Consider the following 19,189-nt stretch of genomic DNA (forward strand, 5'->3'; position numbering starts at 1 on the left):
TCCGGGGGCATCAGGTTGTCCCACGTGAGGCTCACGGTCTTCATCCCCATTTTCTTCTTAATCCCCATTTTCCAGATGAGGTAACTGAGGCACCGGAAAGTGAAGCGACTTGCCCCCGGTCACACAGCTGCCAGGCGGCGGAGTCTGGATTCGAACCCCTGACCTCTGACCCCCAGGCCCGGGCTCTTGCCACTGAGCCACGCTGCTTCCCTAATGGGGTGAACGAATGACCTCGTCCAAGGCCGCCGAGCAGACAGGTGGTGGATCAGAACCCATGACCTTCCGATGCCCAGGCCGGCGCCCCATCCACCACGCCGTGTTGCTTGAAGAATTGCGGTCTTAGGAAGCCCTTACCACGTGCCGAGCCCTTTGCCCGGACTGCCTGAGAACGGTATCTAATGAAGATCGCGGCGTCAAATAGCTGCGTGGGTACAACGTATACAGGTCGACGGGGAGGTTATTTGATTCCCCATTTCACAGATGAGGAAACCGAAGCGCAGAGCGATGAAGTGATTTTTTTTTTTTTTTTTCCTCCCGAGGTCACACGACGGGCAAGCGATTAGAACCCGGGCCGCCCGACTCCCAGGCCGGTGCTCTTTCCTCCCCTTCTGGACCAAAGGTCTCCCCTTAGGGCAGCAGAATGATACGCTGCAATCCCCGCCTTGGGCGTGTGTCCCCAAATACAGCTGTATGGCGAATGAATTGCTTGCCCGGCAAGTGTCTTCCTTCCAAATCTCAGCAACAGCAGTTTAGGATTAGTGCTATAAAATCATCAGCAGGAATGCGATCGACCGAATGCACCCTCTTCTAGACCGCGAGCCCATTGTTGGGCAGGGATTGTCTCTGTCGGTTGCCGAATTGTACTTTCCTAGTGCTTAGTACGGTGCTCTGCACCCAGGAAGCGCTCAGTAGATACGATCGAATTAACCACAGGGGCCATTTCACCGCTAAATCTATTTTCATTATAAAACGATCCCGTCACGATTCGCTGGTTACCAAAACCTCCCCGTAGGGTTTACGTACATAGCCTACATATTCTATTTTTCCCCCATCTTTAAATCATCATAAGCATCCGTCTCCCCTATTAGCGTGTAAGTTCCTTGGTGGGGTAAGGATCGTGTCTTCTAATTCTTGTCTACTCTCCCGGGTGCTTTGAGATCGTGCACGCAGCAGGTGCTCAGTATATACTATTGACCGGTTGGTCGTCCAGTACATTCTACAACAGATGATGAGAGAGGCAGCGCGGCTCAGTGGGAAGAGCACGGGCTTCGGAGTCGCAGGTCATGGGTTCGAATCCCGGCTCGGCCCCTGGTCAGCCGTGTGACTGTGGGCAAGTCACTTCGCTTCTCTGTGCCTCAGTCACCTCATCTGGAAAATGGGGATGAAGACTGTGAGCCCCACGTGGATCAACCTGATTCCCCTGTGTCTACCCCAGCGCTTAGAACAGTGCTCTGCACATAGTAAGCGCTTAGCAAATACCAACCTTATTATTATTACGATGATGATCCCTTACCCCTATCGTGAAAATCCCGGTGGATGAATGTGGAGATCGGATCTTGTCCATATGAATATTTTGCTCTTGTTTTAGGGGAAAGGAGGGCAATGGTATTTGTTGAGTACTTGCTATGATACTAAGCGCTGGGAGGGGTAGAGGTTAATCAAGTCGGACCCAGCCCCTGTCCCACGTAGGGCTCACGGTCTTGATCCCCATTTTACAGGTGAGGTCACTGAGGCACAGAGACGTGAAGCGACCTGCCCAAGACCGCCCAGCAGGCAACACCGACGTTGTTGGCAGTAACGACGTGAGCCGCCTTCTTCCCGGGTCCTAAGAAAAGTGAGGGTCCTTTAATATCCGACCGGTCCAGGTGCCCCATCATTCGCAGCGGCCCGGGAGCACGTGAAAGTGGAGGGTGGGTGGCACATTTCTCTAGCGGTGGCCAGGCAACCAAAATAGAACTGATTTAGTTGGGCGAAAGTTTTCTGCAGCTGTTGGATGTGGCTCGGGTCCACCTGATCAATCACTCAGTCAGTGGCATTGATTGAGCGCTTAACTGTGTGCAGAGCACTCTTCCTAGCGCATGGGAAAGTGCAATCCAGCAACGGTATTTGAGTGCTTCTTGGGTGCAGAGCACTGTACTAAACGCTTGGGAGAGTATCATATAACAGAGTTGGCAGCCACGTTCAGAAGGAGGAGTTTACAGGCTAGGGCGGGAGACAGAGTGCAACAAACAATAATGATTTGGGTATTTTTTAAGCGCTCACTATGTGCCAAGTCCTGGGATGGGTTGGACACCGTCCCTTCTTAGAGGAGATGACGGCTCTTTTTTTCCCCTTTCTCTATTTAATGGTATTTGTTAAATGCTTACTATGTGCCAGGCACTGTTCTATGCGCGGGTGTAGATACAAGCCAATCAATAGTATCTACTGAGAAGCAGTGTGGCTTAATGGATAGAGCAGGGGCCTGGGAGTCGGAAGGTCCTGGGTTCTAATCTTGATCTACGACCTGGGGCAAGTGACTTCGCTTCTCCGGGCCTCAGTTCCCTCATCTGGAAAATGGGGATTAAGAGCGTGAGCCCCAGGTGGGACAGGGACCGTGTCCAACCTGATTAACTCGTACCTACCTCGGGGCTTAAAATAGTGCTTGGCACCTAGTAAGCGCTTAACAAATCCTATCTTTATTTATTATTATTATTATGGATAAGTGCATACTGTGTGCAGAGCACTGTACTAAGCCCTTGGGAGAACACCACAGAATTAGCAGACATGTTCCCTGCCCGTGGTGAGTTTACAGTCTAGAGGAGGAGACCGGCATTAATGTGAATAATTAATCTATAGTATAAAATTTAAAGACGTATAAGTAACTGCTGTGCGACTGGGGGTGGGCCGAATAGCAAGTGTCCGGAGGTAACAGATAATCAGGTTGGACACAGTCCCTGCCGCACGTGGGGCTCACAGTCTTAATATCCATATTACAGGTGAGGGAACTGAGTCCCAGAGAGGTGAAGCGACTGGCCCAAGGTCACCAGCAGAAGAGTGGCGGAGCCAGGATCGGAACCCAGGTCCCTCTGACCCCCCAGGCCCGTGATCTGTCCACTAGGCCCCGCTACTCTGGTTGTGAAGAACAGTTCTGCTTCCTGACATAAACTCAGATTATTCTTGAGATCAACCAATCAGTGGGATTTATTGAGGTGTCTTTTGAAAAATTAAACGGATGACCCTCTCTCCCCAGGCTGCCAACGCAGGGAGCCCCGGCTCCCATCCCCGCAATCGTCCCGTAGATCCGCGGAAATAGAGCGTGAGGATTTACAAGGGGAGCTCTTCGAACTGGAACCGCCAACGTTTGGAAGCTGAGTTGGCCGGACAAAGGCGGTATTCTGAAACGACGCTATGTCAAGTGTTCTGAGACGGAAAATGCCCGCTGCTTCCTTATTGCCCCAGACAGATGCACATTGTACGTTTATCGAATTGGGCGAGCAGGGACTGAGCTAGCGCTCAGGGTCAGGACGCTGAAAAAGGAATAATAACTGTGATATCTGTTAAACGCTTACTGTGTGCCAGGCATTGGACTAGGCTCTGGGAAGATTTAAGCAAATTGGGTTGCCCACAGTCCCTGTCCCCCACGGGGCTCACAGTCTTTATCCCTATTTTACAAAGGTAACTGAGGTACAGAGAAGTGAAGCGCCCTGCCTGAGGTCACACAGCGGACAAGTGGCGGAGCCTGGATTAGAACCCAGGTCCTTCTGACTCCCGGGCCCCGTAGTCTAGCCACCAGGCCACGCTGCTTCTCAGGATTGGCTCCTATGGTTGGTCTTTAGAACCCTAGGTCTATCCCGGCATCTGGTCAGCACTTAATAAAGGCCATAATTATTCTACGTTAACCACGGTGGAAATTCTTTAAGTTCCGGTTTTTCTGAATTTTTTCTTATGGTATTTGTTAGGCGCTGTTTTAAATGCTGGGAGAGATGCAAGGTAATCAGGTTGGACACGGTCCGTGTCCCACGGGGGGCTCACGGTCTCGATCTCCATTTTGCAGATGAGGGAACTGAGGCCCAGAGAAGTGAAGTGACTTGCCCAAGGTCACCCAGCAGACAAATGGCGGAGCCGGGATTAGATACCTGAACACGTCTCTTCACTTCCCTCTTCTGGCTTCGGCTAACATCAGTCGACCGATCAGTAGTATTTATCAAGTGCTTAGTACAGTGCTTTGCACACAGTAAGCACTTAACAAACACCAACATTATTATTATTATTATTTTTCTCGATTATGGTCTCACAACTACATTTCTGGGATAGTTACTCCATATCTGGCCCCTTCCCGTCTTACCTCGCTGATTTCCTCCTCCAACCCAGCCCGCACACTTCGCTCCTCTAAGGCCAACCTACTCGCTGTACGCCCGGCTCAGTGGAAAGAGCCCGGGCTTGGGAGTCAGAGTTCATGGGTTCGAATGCCGGCTCTGCCGCTTGTCAGCTGGGTGACCGTGGGCGAGTCACTTCACTTCTCTGGGCCTCAGTTCCCTCCTCTGTCAAATGGGGATTAACTGTGAGCCTCACGTGGGACCACCCGATGACCCTGTCTCTACCCCAGCGCTTAGAACAGTGCTCTGCACATAGTAAGTGCTTAACAAATACCAACATTATTATTATTATCTCACCGCCGACTTCTCTCTCGTGTCCTGCCTCTGGCCTGGAACGCCCTCCCCCTTCATCTCCGACTGTCTCCCCGCCTTCAAAAGCCTCATTAAAATCACACCTCCTCCAAGAATCCTTCCCCTGGTTTCCTCCACTCCGTCTCCCTTCTGCGTCACCCTTGCGCTTGGATCTGTACCCTTTCCCCACCCGCCCCTCGGCCCCACGCCTCTTACAAATATATACATCTGTAATTCATTTTTATGTCTCCAAGTTCCTCGTGGGCAGGGAACGGGTCTACCGATCCTATCGTACTCACCGAAGCACTCGGCACCGTGCTCGGCCCACGGTAAGCGCTCGGTAAATACGATCGACTGATCGATCCCTGCCCCGCCTAACCCAGGCCAGCAGCACGGTAAGAAAGATGAACTCACCTCAGCCGTTTTCTCTCTGAAAGGTAAACGGCAACTCCCGCAGGGATGCCCACGGCGGAAGGAAGGCGGCTTTTATCCGCCTGCCCCTGAGAGGTTCAAGGTAGTCGACAAAACCAATCAATCAATCAATCGGTGGAATTTACCGAGCCCTTGTGTGGAGAACCCAGAACTGTTTGGGAGAGTATCAATCAGACCGTAAGCTCTTCGCGGGCAGGGGAGGTGTCCACGACTCTCTTAGAGCGTGCTCTCCCCAGCGTTTAGTACAGGGCTGTGCACCCAGTCTGCATTCGCTATATACTATCGATTGATTAAACATTTACTGTTCACACAGCACTGTTCTAAACACCGGGGAGATGACAATACCTCATCTGTAAAATGGGGATTAACCGTGAGCCCCACGTGGGACCACCTGATGACCCTGTATCTCCCCCGGCGCTTAGAACAGTGCTCGGCACATAGTAAGCGCTTAACAAATACCAACACTACAATAGAGCTGGAAGACTTGACCCCCCCCCCCGCCTCCCGCCGCCGCTCTCAAGGAGCTTCGAGTCTAGTGGGGGAGACAGACGTGAAAATAAATCACAGGTAGGGGAGGTGGCAGAATGGTAAGGAAACGTACATGAGCCCGCCATTGGGCAGGGATCGTCTCTATCTGTTGCCGAATTGTCCATTCCAAGCGCTTAGTTCAGTGCTCTGCACATAGTAAGCGCTCAATAAATACTACTGAACGAATACGTAAGGGCTGTGGGGCTGGGGATAAGGCGCAGTATAATAGAGTTGGTTGATGCGATAATAATAATAGTGTTGGTATTTGTTAAACGCTTACTATGTGCCAAGCACCGTTCTAAGCGCCGGGGTAGATACGAGGGTCATCGGGTTGCCCCACGTGACGCTCTTCGCCCCCATTTTACAGATGAGGTCACTGACGCCCAGAGGATAATAATGGTGGTATTTGTTAAGCACTTACTGTGTGCAAAGCGCTGTTCTAAGCGCTGGGGGGATACAGGGTGATCAGATTGTCCCACGTGGGGCTCACAGTTTTAATCCCCATTTGACAGATGAGGTATCTGAGGCACAGAGAAGTGAAGCGACTTGCCCAAAGTCACACAGCTAGCAAACGGCGGAGTCGGGATTCGAACCCACGACCTCTGACTCCCAAGCCCGGGCTCTCTCCACTGAGCCACGCTGATGCGATCCTTGTCTTCAAGGAGCTCAATGGCTCCCCGTCCCCTCCACGTCAGACAGAAACTCCTGACTGCTGGCTTCAGGGCATTGATCCAGAAATGGTATTTCATTCATTCAGTCGTATTTATTGAGCGCTTACTGTGTGCAGAGCACTGAACTGAGTGCTAAGCAGCGTGACTTAGTGGCAAAAGCCCGGGCTTTCATTCGTTCATTCATTCAATAGTATTTATTGAGCGCTTACTATGTGCAGAGCATTGTACTAAGCGCTTGGAATGGACAAATCGGTAACAGATAGAGACAGTCCCCGCCCTTTGACGGGCTTACGGTCTAATCGGGGGAGACGGGCAGACAAGAACTATAGCAATAAATAGAATCAGGGGAAGAACAGCTCATTAAAACAATTTGGGGGGTCAGAGATCATGGGTTCGAATCCCGGCTCTGCCGCCTGTCGGCTGTGTGACTTTGGGCAGGTCACTTAACGTCTCTGTGCCTCTGTGACCTCATCTGTAATATGGGGATGAAGAGTGTGAGCCCCAGGTGGGACAACCTGATTACCTTGTATCTACCCCAGCGCTTAGAACAATACCGACATTATTATTATTAGACGGCAAAGAGCAGTGACGTTCCCCGCCCACAACGAGCTTAGGGTCTGGGGGGGGGAGACAGGCATCAGTACAAATAAAATCAAATTACAGATATACGCATAAGTGCTGGGGGGCTGGGGGGTGGGGGGAAGAGCAGAGGGGGCGAGTCAGGGTGACGCAGAAGGGAGGGGGAGATGAGGAAAAGCGGGGTTTAGTCTGGGAAGGCCTCTCGGAGGAGACGGGCCTTCAGTAAGGCTTTGAAAGGGGGGGAGAGTCGTCGCCTGACAGATTTCATCTGTAAAATGGGGATGAAGACTGTGAGCCCCTCGTGGGACAACCTGATGACCTTGTATCTCCCCCCAGCGCTTAGAACAGTGCTCGGCACAGAGGAAGCGCTTAACAAACACCAATATTATTCTTTGAGGAGGGAGGGCGTTCCAGGCCAGAGGCGGGACGGGGGCCAGGGGGCGGCGGCCAGACAGACGAGATCGAGGCCCAGGGAGCAGGTTAGCACCAGAGGAGCGACAGGCGTTGAGGTAGTAATCAAGGCAGAAGAGGGTAAGGGTTCGAATTCGTGTAGTTGCAGTTTGGATGGAGCGGAAAGAGCGGATCTTAGCATAATGATAACAACGATAATGTCGGTATTGGTTAAGCGCTTACTATGTGCGCAGCACTGTTCTAAGCGCCGGGGGAGATACAGGGTCATCCGGTTGTCCCTCGTGAGGCTCCCAGTCTTCATCCCCATTTTCCCGATGAGGTAACTGAGGCCCAGAGAAGTGAAGAGACTGGCTCACAGTCACCCAGCTGACAAGGGGCCGAGGTGGGATTCGAACCCATGACCTCGGTCTCCCCAGCCCGGGCTCTTTCCGCAGCGAAGCAGCGAGCTGGGGAGTCCGAGGTCATGGGTTCGAATCCCGCTCTGCCCCTCGTCAGCTGTGTGACCTTGGGCAAGTCGCTTCTCGGGGCCTCAGTTCCCTCATCTGTACAATGGGGATTCAGTGTGAGCCTCACGTGGGACCACCTGATGACCCCGTATCTCCCCCAGCGCTTAGAACAGTGCTCAGCACATAGCGCTGAACAAACACCAACATTATCATTTCCACTGAGCCGCGCTAAGGGGCGGGACTGGCTCAGTGGAAAGAGCCCGGGCTTGGGAGTCAGAGGTCACGAGTTCGAATCCCGGCTCCGCCCCTTGTCAGCTGTGGGACTGTGGGCCAGTCACTTCCCTTCTCTGGGCCTCAGTTCCCCCGTCTGTACAATGGGGAGGAAGACTGGGAGCCCCACGTGGGACAACCTGATTCCCCTGTGTCCCCCCCCCCCCAGCGCTTAGAACAGTGCTCTGCACAGAGTCAGCGCTTAACGAATATCGACATTAGTATTCCATCTCCCAGGGCGCCCCGCGCGGGATCGGAAGCGGAGCCCCGCCCGGACTCCATCTCCCAGGGTGCCCCGCGCGGGACCGGAAGCGGAGCCCCGCCCGGACTCCATCTCCCAGGGTGCCCCGCGCGGAACCGGAAGAGGACCCCCCCGGACTCCATCTCCCAGGACGCCCCGCGCGGGACCGGAAGAGGAGCCCCGCCCGGACTCCATCTCCCAGGGCGCCCCGCGCGGGTCCCGGAAGTGACGCCCGGCCCCCTTCCGGCGAGCGGGCCGCCGGGAGCCGTAGTCTTCGGGGAGGGCGCCGGGGCGTGACGCAGGCGCGAGGCGGCGGGAGGCCGAGGCGGGCGCGCGCCGGCCGGTCCTCGTCGGTGCGGCCCCCGGGCCGGAGGGGTCGCGGCCGCCGCCGCCGCCGTCGTCGTCGTCGCCATGGCCGGATGCCGCCCCGCCTGCCCCTGCGCCTCCGCCGCCAGGCTGCTGGCCTCCGCCTTCGCCGCCGCGCACGCAGGTAACCGGACACTCCTCCCCTCCCCCACCGCCCCCACTCTCTGCGCGGCGCTCCGCTCCGCTCGTGGGGAAGGGACCCCCCCTAGTGCGTGCGCCATTGTCCTCTCCCAAGCGCTCGGCCCAGTGCTCCGCACGCGGGAAGCGCTCAGTAAGGAGGACTGACCGGTTCGCCTCTAGTGGTGGCCCATTTGGACTCGCCCAAGCGCTCAGTAAGTAGGACTGATGGATTGTCTCTATTGGTTGACGATTTGGACTCGCCCCAGCGCTCAGTCCAGTGCTTCGCACGCAGGGAGCGCTCAGTAAGTAGGACTGACCGGTTCGCCTCTAGTGGTGGCCCATTTGGACTCGCCCAAGCGCTCGGTCCAGTTCTTGGCACGCGGGAAGCGCTCAGTAAATAAGCCTGGCTGGATTGTCTCTGTCGGTTGCCGAATTGGACTCGCCCGAGCGCTCGGCCCAGTGCTCCGCACCCAGGAAGCGCTCAGTAAATAGGACTGACCGGATCGTCCCTAGTGGTTGCCAGTTTGGCTCGCCCGAGAGTTCAGTCCAGTGCTTCGCACGCAGGAAGCGCTCAGTAAATAGGATTAAAGGGACTGGCTCTATCTGTTGCCCAATTGGACTTTCTCGAGCTCTCAGTCCAGTACCCCGCACGCGGGAAGCGCTCAGTAAATAGGACCGATGGATTGTCTCTATCGGCTGCCCAGTTGGACTCGCCCAAGCGCTCGGCCCAGTGCTTCGCACGCGGGCAGCGCTCGGTGAGCAGGACTGACCGGATCGTCTCTATTTGTTGCCGAATTGGACTCGGCCGAGCGCTCGGTCCGGTGCTCCGCACGCCGGAAGCGCTCAATAAACAGGACCGAATGAAGGAAAGAACCGGCTCGTCGAGGGCGGGGAGCGCGACTCTCAGATTGTATCGTCCTCTCCCCAGCGCTCGGTACAGGGCCCCGCGCACGGTTAGCGCGACGCGGACCACTGGATAGAGCCTGGGCGTCGCAAGGGCCCGTCTTCTCGTCCCAGCTCCACCGCTTGTCCGCTGCGTGACCTTGGGCGGGTCACTTGCCTTATCGGGGCCTCAGTTTCCTCGTTTGGAAAATGGGGATTGAGACTCTGGAGCCCCACGCGGGACGGGGACTGTGTCCAACCCGATTTGTTGGACGCAGCGCTTAGCACGGTGCCCGGCACAGAGTAAGCGCCTGACAGAGACCACGATTATTGGAATTACCACGAAGAAATGCGATTTATCGATTGATTAAAGCCAGCTGTGGCCCCCGAGCCGCCGCCCTGCGACCAAACCAGCCCCGCTCACCCGGGCCGGGAGGATTTTGGGGGGCCCCCACAGCAATCCCGGGGTCGCGGACGGGCACACGTGCCTCTCGGGGTCCCACGGGCTTCCTACCAAGTAGCCGCCCCGAGCGCCGCTCGCTCCACTCTCAAACCAGCAGCGTTCAGTTGCCCCTGGGGCGAGTTCGCCCGGCTCCACGTGGCTAATCGGTGACTGACTTTAATAATAATAATAATGATGATGTTGGTATTTGTTAAGCGCTTACTGTGTGCAGAGCACCGTTCTAAGCGCCGGGGGGAGATACAGGGTCATCGGGTCGTCCCACGTGGGGCTCACAGATAATCCCCATTTTACAGACGGGGTCCCTGAGGCCCGGAGAAGTGAAGTGACTCGCCCGCGGTCCCCCAGCTGACAAGTGGCAGAGCCGGGATTCGAACCCCTGACCTCTGACTCCCAAGCCCGGGCTCTTGCCACTGAGCCACGCCGCGGAGCTCGACGCTCGCTGTTTCGCGTGGCCTAGAATCAATCAGTTCAGTGGTATTTTTCGAGCGCTTACTACAGCCCAGGCACTGCTTTTGGTGCAGAGCACTGGACCACCCGCTTGGGAGCGGCCAAGAGAGGAGAATCACCAGACCCGTTCCTTGCCCGTGATGAGTCTTCAGTAAAACGGTCGGCCCAGAGCCGCCGTATTCCTTATCCTGGTGGTTATTCACGTGCCTCTTCGCTTTTCTGTTTCTCGGGCCCCTCGTTTGGCGGGGAACGCGAAACTCTCGTGAAGCAGTCCGGAACGTCTCGCTGCACGAGGGAAGTTTGGAGAGCCTTGACAAAGGAAGTTTGTTTGGAGATCCTTGCCGGGCTACTAGCGGGCGTCTTAATTTCTAGCCAGGAGGGCCCCCGTCACTCTTTTCTGCGTTTTCACTCAGGAGCTTCATATTTTCCCTGCCCACTCCGTGCTAATTGCGAGTCGTCGTGTATGGGAATTTTGTTCCCCGGGTGAAGTCCGTTGAAATCCTTATTCCAGGAATGTACCTTTAGACTCCTCACCGTCCGGTCGGAGTCTGTAATGGGGCGTAGCCCGCATTTGGGGGAATTCTGATCCGGGATGTTGCTATTTATTAGGTAGCGTTGGTCTGTCGGACTCCCTGTCGGAGGAAATTAAGCTTAGGATCTGCCCCCAATTGAACAGATTCTGTAAACGGACCCGTAGGACGTTCCAGAGACCCCCTCGGAGGCTTGAACGCAGCGCAGAGGGTCAGGGATAAAAAGACTCAAGAGCCTGGGCCTCAGAAGGACCTGGGTGCTAATCCCGGCTCCACCGCTTGCCCGCTGGCTGACCTGGGACAAGTCACTTCACTCCCCGCTCTCAGTTTCCTCCTTCGACCGCTGGGGCTTTAATCGCCGTTTTCCCTCTGCCTTAGGCCGCGAGTCCCATGTGGGACGGGAACTCTGGGTGATCTGAATATCCTGAAATCTGCCCCAGCGCTCAGTCCAGTGCTCGGCACCGCAGAGTCCATCGTTATCACCGTTATTTTGGCTTGCGCCGCGCGCCGTACTGAGCTCTTGGAAGATAGAAGCACCGGAGACGTTTTCTGCCCCCAGGGAGCTTCCACTCTGCGTTTTGGGTGTTCAGGGCTCCGTACCAAGTGCTTAGAGACGTGGAATGTCCGTCGGGGCACGGGCGTCGAGGACAGACATAAGTGATGGCAAACGGTGGTATTTGTCGAGCGCTCGCTGTGAGCGGAGCCCCGTGGGCGGCGCTCGGGAGGGTGCCGTACGACGGAGTGGGAGGCTACGTCCCCTCCCCACGAGGAGCGTCCGGTCTCGAGGGGATCCAGAGGCGGGAAGGGGATTCTGGAGGAAGTGGGGTTTTGGAAATCTTGGTTTACCGACTCTTGTCGCGTCGTACTCTCCTGAGCGCTTAGTACAGTGCTCTGCACCCAGGAAGCGCTCGGTGAACGCCACTGGTCGATGCGTTGCCGAACGGCGCTTGCGCGCGGACGACGTCGTACTGGGCACAGAGAAGCTCCCTTGTGGGAAAACCCGTCGGTTTGAGTTGCTGCGACTCCCTGTCGACCGGCGATATCTACTGAGCGCTTTCTGCGGGCCGAGCACTGCGCTGAGCGCTCGGGAGAGGCCAGTGCGACCGAGGGACGTGAGTTCCTTGACGAAAAGAGTCGAAGCCGATTTCAGTACTCCTGAACGTGTGGCCGGTTAAAGATTGATCGGACATTTTTTTAATGTGGTAAAAGGACATTTCCAAGGTTATTTCAGTGTTTTCCTCTCCCTGCCTAATTCTTTAATGTAAGTTAAAGATTGATTCGGTCGACAGACGGCGACCTGTTTTGGAAATTGTGAAATAATTCGTTAGGAGGGACCGAATCGAGACCCCGTTGGTTTCCAGGTTTAAGGGACTTGGCAAATGACTCTCCCCTTTAATAACCATAGAACGGGAAGTCCCCTAACATTGGAGACCATTATTATCCTTTTTTTTTTTTTTTTTTAAGAAGAATGACTTGCGGTTCGCTCCGATGTTGCCAGATTTCTTTTCCTCCATCCAAAGGTTTTGTAAGAGTTTAACTTTTAACTTTCTCGGCAGAGTTGCCAGGTTTCCTCGCGAAGCACACGAGGCCGAAAGCCCGTTTCCCGCTAGCCGTCTTGGCGTCCGGACCCCTTCACGGCTCAGAAACGGTTCCGGGATCCTTGGAAACCAGGGTGGGAGGTCGTGTTCGGGTGGGAGCGAACTCAGTTTCGGGCCGGTTTTATCAGTCGAACGGCTGTCGAACCCGCCTGTCGGACGCGTTAGAAACGGTCCCGGAGTTACTGCCTCCATCCGAACCGCCTGCCCGTTAATCCGAGGAGCACTTCACTTCTCCTCTCCCGCCTTATTACTGCGGCGTGGCTCCGTGGCAAGAGCCCGGCCTCGGGAGTCCGAGGTCATGGGTTCGAATCCCGGCTCCGCCGCCTGTCAGCTGCGTGACTGTGGGCGAGTCACTTCACTTCTCCGGGCCTCAGTTCCCCTCATCTGTAAAACGGGAATGAAGACTGGGAGCCTCACGGGGGACAACCCGATTACCGAACAGTGCTGTGCGCATAGTAAGCGCTTAAATACCGACATTATTAGTATCATTATTACTGCGTCGGCCTCCTTGCCGACCCCCCTGCCTCCGGTCTCTCCCCACTGCGACCCGTACTTCACTCCGCCGCCTGGATCCTGGATGAGAAGCGGCGTGGCTCAGTGGAAAGAGCCCGGGCTTTGGAGTCGGAGGTCATGAGTTGGAATCCCCGCTCTGCCCCTTGTCAGCGGTGGGACTGTGGGCGAGTCACTTCACTTCTCTGGGCCTCAGTTAATCATCTGTAAAATGGGGATGAAGACTGTGAGCCCCGCGTGGGACAACCTGATTCCCCTATGTCTCCCGCAGCGCTCGGCACGTGGTGAGCGCTTAACGGATGCCAGCGTTATTATCATCATTATCCTTTCTCCGTCGAAACGTTTAGGCCGCGTTTCCCCGCTCCCCGGGAACCTCCGGTGGTTGCCCGTTCCCCTCCGCATCAGACCGGAAGCCTCCTTATCGTCGGCCTCGAAGCAGTCAGTCCTCTCGCCTCCTCCCGCCTCACCTCGCCTGCTGTCCTTACTCCGACCCAGCCCGCGCCCTTTTGCTCCTCTCGTATCAACCTCCTGGCCGAACCTCGATCTCGCCTATCTCGCCGCCGACCTCTCGCCCCCGTCCGGCCTCTGGCCCGGCACGCCCTCCCTCCTCCTCTCCCACGGTGACTCTCCCCAGCTTCGGAGCCGTATCGAAGGCCCGTCTCCTCCACGAGGCCTTCCCAGCCCACTTTTCCGCTTCTCCCACTCCCTTCTGCTTCGCCCCGGCGCTTGAAGTTGGTGGCCGCCCTCCGCCCCGCAGCACTTACGTTCACCTTCGAAATATCTTGCTCTTCCGAAAAGCGTTTTTCGAAGTCGTTTTTATGGGGAATCGGGCAGCAGCTTGGCCTACTGGAACGGGCCCGGGCCCCGGAGTCGGAGGACTTGGGTTCTAATCCCGGCCCCGCCACTTGTCCGCGGTGCGACCTGGAGTCACCTGCTTAGCTCCTCTGTGCTTCAGTTTTCTCCCCTATAAAATGGGGATTTGATACCTGTCCTCCTTCCTTAGATTGAGAGACCCTCTCTGAGGGACAGGGACTGTGTCTAATTCCCACTTGTTTATTCTCTCCAGCGCTTAGTGCAGCGTTCTGCACACAGTAGGCTGCTAAATGCTACTACCGTGTCTGTGCCGAGCTATCTAGTACAGCGCCGGGCACGTGGTAAGCACTTAACAAATGCCCTCCCCTCCTCCATCACCCTCCAAAATTAGTAAATATGAAGCCCCACTTCAAAGTGTAGAGAAGCGGTACGGCTCAGCGGATAGGGGACAGGCCTGGAATCGGCAGGACCCGGGTTCTGATCCCGGCTCCGCCGCTTGTCCTCTGCGTGACCTCGGACGGGTCACCTCTCTGGACCTCAGTTCCCGCGTCTGCGAGATGGGGATTGAGACCGGAAGCCCCGCGTGGGACCGGGACTGTGTCCCACCCGATTATCTCGTATCTTCCCCGGTGCTCAGTGTAGTGTCTGGCCCATAGTAAGCGCTTAACAAATGCCCCATTTATTATTATCATTATTATCAGAGGGAGCTTTTTTGTTTGGTTTTGAGCTTTCTATTTCAAAAGGTTTGTCTCCTGAAGCGAAGGCTGTGATGTACCAACTGAAATCGGAACTTGGCCGACCGCTTTTAATTTACATCCGCCCAGACCCAAATTGGCAGGGCTTTTTTTCTTTTTTTCAAAAAGGAACTAAAAGAGGAACTTATTTTTAGCCACGCTCCCTGCTTCCATGTGTTCTGTGAGCGAGGCCCTTCTCCAGATAAGGAACGGAAGAAAAGTATTCCAGGCTGTAACTCGAAGGGAGCCCCTCTGGCTCTGACCCGGAACGACAGCCGGGCTTGTCTGCCGGGCTCCGAATCCCGAAAAAGAACCGCTCGGCCATTTTGACACCCCGCCTCCCCGGCCCGGGTGCCGTGTCGGAAAGGCCCGGAAGGCGGGTGCTTCCAGGATTAGGATCGTCTTACGTTGCCTTGGCTTCAGGGATCGGCTTTTCTTTCCAGGTATCTCCTGCAGTCGCCCTCACTTCCCAGCGTTGGGGAGGCTGGGCCTCTTCGAGACGCAGATCGTCAGAAGAGCTCCTCTTAGGACCTTTTCCGAAACCCCGGCTTACTTCGCCTCCAAGGACGGCCCCGGCAAAGATGGATCCGGAGGTGGAAATAAGGTAGGCCCCGGGCATCCCCATCCCCCCCGCCTTCAGCCCAGCTGCGTCTCGGCGTCCTTTTAATTCTCCTAGGAGATTGGGCGGGGGGGGGGGGGTGTTCCGGAGGGAAGGGGGTCTTCCCGAAGAAGCCCGCAGTCGAGAGAGCTCTGACCCCGTCCGCAACTTTCTCCCGGCGTCACCCCGCGTCCCGGTCAGACCGTCAGGACGCTTCCCAAATTCGCCCCCGGCGCTGCGACCGGAACGCTGCGGGAAGACCCACAGCCCGGACGGCTCGGGTAATGATAATAATATAGTAATAATCGTGGTGCTCGTTAAGCACTCACTATGTGCCCGGCACTGTACTGAGCGCTGGGGTGGATACACAAGCAGATCGGGTTGGACACAGTCCCTGCCCCATATGGGGCTCACAGTCTCAATCCCCGTTTTAGAGAGGAGGGAACCGAGGCCCAGAGAAGCGAAGGGACTTGCCGAAGGTCGCACAGCAGACAAGTGGCGGAGCGGGGATTGGAACGGGATTAGCCGGGCCGGAAGGGAGCGGCCCGCCTTCCAGGAGAGGATGTGTTTTGTCTGCCGGTTTGGGCGGAGGAGGGGCGGAGGGGAAGGGGGTTGGTGTCTTTTGGAAGTTATTTACCGACAAGTTGACTGTCAGAATTTCGGAGGCGGTGAAATTTCACCTACGATTTTGAGGTGAAATTGAAATCCCCTCTACGGGACCCGCAGGTTAATTCCACCTTCTTGGAGGCCCATCTCCTCCAAGAGGCCTTCCCCGGCTAAGCCCTCATTTCCTCTTCTCCCACTCCCTTCCGCCTTGCCCTGACTCGCTCCCTTTATTCCCCGCCCTGACCTCAACCCCACAGCACTTATGGACGCATCCGTAATATTTATATTAATGTCCTCCTCCCCCCTTGAGACCGAGCTCGTCACAGGCAGGGACCGTGTCTTCCAACTCGGTTACGTTGTCCTCTCTCAAGATCTTAATCCAGTGTTCTGCACGCAGTTAAGTGCTCAGTAAACGCCACTGATGGATTACTGAACAACTCCCAGCACGAGATAGCAGAAGAAGGCTCAGCCAAGACATCTGTGGTATATTTTCAGTACAGTTCAGGCACATTCGAGTGCTTATTGTGGCGCTTGGGAGAGTGCAGTATAACCTCAGACGCATTCCGTGCCCACAACGAGCGCACAGCCTAGAACGTAAGGCACTGAACGGGCGCTTGGGTGAGTCCTGTGAGCCCCGCGTGGGACAACCCGGTGACCTCGTATCCATCCCCGCGCTCAGAACGCTGCTTGGCACGTAGTGAGCGCTTAACAAATGCCACCGCCGTTATTATTACAGCAGGGTTAGTGGGCAAGATCCCCGTCCTCAAAAGGCTTACAGTCTAACGGGGAGGCAGATTCTCAGTTAAATTCCGGGTGGGGGGAAGCCAGAGAGGTGAAAGGTACGTACCAAAGTGTGATAGAGTTGAAAGTGACAGGTCTGGGGACCGAGCGTTCAAGCCCTGGGAGGTTATTGGGGGGGGGGGGGGGGGCGGGGGAGTAGAATGGGGAGGTGAGGGATTAGTCGGGGATGGCTTCCTGGAGGAGGTGGGATTTCAGGAGGGCCTCGAAGACGGGGAGAACGGTGATCTGCCAGCTGCGAAGCAGTGCGGCCTAGCGGAGAGAGCCCGCTGGGAGTCAGGGGGCCTGGGTTCCAATCCCGGCTCTGCCGCTCGTCTGCTGGGTGCCCTCGGCCCAGTGACTTCACTGGGCCTCAGTTCCCTCCTCTAGAAAATAGGGATTAAGACCGCGAGCCCCCTGTGGGACGGGGGCTGTCGTCCAACGCGATTTGCTTGTAGCCACCCCAGCGCTCGGGACAGTGCCCGTGGTAGGTGCTTAACAGATACCGTAAAAGCAACAGCAACAAAAAAGGGAGTCGAGGCAACCCGGAACGGGTTCCTGGCTGGGGAGGGATCTATCCCGAGCCCCATTCCAGATCCTTCGATAACGCGGTCGTCCGCGGAGGTCCTCCCTTTCGCCGGGGTTTCTCGACCGGGGGAACGAATGCGATTAAAGGAACCGAGGCCGCTCTGGCGGGCCGGGGCTCACCCACCGGCTCGTCCCTCTGCCCAGGCTGCCGTCTCCGGGTTTTCACCTGGGCTTGGCGGGCGGCGAGCGGCCGTCGGGGGAGACGCGGCCGGACCGCCGCGGGCGGCTTCGGAAGACCGCCACCCGTGTGTTCGGGGAGACCCGGCCGAACGAAGGAGGCGGTTTTAGTAAACGGAGGTCTCGCTCCCCGACTGAGCCGTCGGAAGCCGACGACGAACCAACCCTCTCTCCCTCTTCGCCGTTAGAAATCCGTCAACGAAGGAGGCGCCAAAAAATCGGGCTCCGGGAATTCCGGGAAAGGAGGCAACCAGCTCCGCTGTCCGAAGTGCGGGGACCTGTGCACGCACGTCGAGACCTTCGTGTGTAAGTAGGGGATTCCCCCCCCCGGGCCGGGGGGGTAAGAGCACCGACCCGACGCCGCAGCCTCGGCGGCCGGGCCGGGTCCGAATGATAGTAGTGATCGTGGTATTCGTTAAGCGCTTACTCCGTGCCAGACGCTGTACTGAGCGCTGGGGTGGATACAAGCAAATGGGGTTGAACACGGTCCCACGTGGGGCTCACGGTTTCGATCCCCGTTTTACAGACGAGGGAACCGAGGCGCAGAGAAGTGAAGTGGCTGGCCAGAGGTCACACGGCAGACGGGTGACGGAGCCGGGATTAGAACCCGTGACCTCCTGACCCCCAGGCCCGGGCTCTACCCCCTACGCCAGACTGGCCCTGTGGGGTCGTGAAGCTGTGGTCGCCGTGTTGAATGGTCTCAGAGCTTTTCGGAACAGAGGCTGTGAGCTCGCTGCGGGCAGGAGACGTGTCTCCCAACTCTGTTATGTCGGGCTCTCCTAAGCGTGTAGTACACTGCTCTAGCACCCAGGAAGCGCTTAACAAATGCCGTCGATTGTGAGACTGAAAGTCACTGTGGACGCGTCGACTAACGCCGTTATATCGGACCCTCCTCGGCGTTCAGTTCAGCGTTCTGCACCCAGGAAGCGCCTAACAAATACCACTGATCGTGAGGCCGAAAGCTCACCGTGGGCAGAGAGGATGCGTCGACTAACACCGTTATATCGGACTCTCCTAAGCGTTTAGTACAGCGCTCTGTACCCAGTGTGCGCTTAAATGGCATCGATTGTTAGACCGAAAGCTCACTGTGGGGGGAGGATGCTTCGGCTAACACCGTTATATCGGACTCTCCTAAGCGTTTAGTGTAGTGCTCCGCACCCAGGAAGCGCTTAACAAATACCGTTGATTGTTAGACTGAGAGCTCCCCGTGGGCGGGGAACATTTTACCAACTCGCTTGTATTTGTCCTGTCCTAAGCACGTAATACGGTGCTCTGCACCCAGTGAGCGCTCAAGCGATACCCCCGGCTGATTGGTTAGAGGCCCTCGAGAGCTTTATTTGTGATGTTTGGGGCGGGTGAGTCATAATAATAATGTTGGTATTTGTTAAGCGCTTACCCTGTGCAGAGCACTGTTCTAAGCGCTGGGGTAGAGACAGGGTAATCACGTTGTCCCACATGAGGCTCACAGTCTTAATCCGTATTTCCAGATGAGGTCACTGAGGCCCAGAGAAGTGAAGTGACTTGCCCAGAGTCACACGGCTGACGAGGGGCAGAGCCGGGAGTCGAACCCAGGACCTCCGACTCCGAAGCCCGGGCTCTTTCCACTGAGCCACGCCGCTTCCCACATTTATTGAGCTCTTACTGGGTGCGGAGGACTGTGCTAAGCACTTGGGAGAGTACAATCGAACGGCGTAACTCCCTTGCCTACAGTGAGCCTACAGTCTCGAGGGGAGACAGACATTAATAGTAATAAGTA

General features: G+C 56.3%; 1 protein-coding gene and 1 long non-coding RNA gene across 2 annotated transcripts in view; both read left to right on the forward strand.

Annotated features, from left to right (window-relative positions):
• Nucleotides 1-155: 155 nt before the first annotated feature.
• LOC114812235 lies at nt 156-3,572 on the forward strand. Its single transcript, XR_003759886.1, has 3 exons — nt 156-391; nt 1,719-1,834; nt 3,230-3,572. It is a non-coding gene; the product is annotated as an uncharacterized LOC114812235 (long non-coding RNA).
• Nucleotides 3,573-8,620: 5,048 nt separating this feature from the next.
• Nucleotides 8,621-19,189, forward strand: part of CLPX (caseinolytic mitochondrial matrix peptidase chaperone subunit X) — a 30,958-nt gene continuing 20,389 nt past the window's right edge. The window contains exons 1-3 of the mRNA XM_029065095.1: nt 8,621-8,714; nt 15,131-15,291; nt 17,622-17,739. Of these exons, the coding sequence (XP_028920928.1) occupies nt 8,636-8,714; nt 15,131-15,291; nt 17,622-17,739 (358 nt within the window). The 5' untranslated portion in view covers nt 8,621-8,635. The remainder of the gene's footprint in view (nt 8,715-15,130; nt 15,292-17,621; nt 17,740-19,189) is intronic.

The sequence above is a fragment of the Ornithorhynchus anatinus genome, chromosome 5 (genome assembly GCF_004115215.2).
Source record: "Ornithorhynchus anatinus isolate Pmale09 chromosome 5, mOrnAna1.pri.v4, whole genome shotgun sequence".
Classification (NCBI taxonomy): Eukaryota; Metazoa; Chordata; class Mammalia; order Monotremata; family Ornithorhynchidae; genus Ornithorhynchus; species Ornithorhynchus anatinus.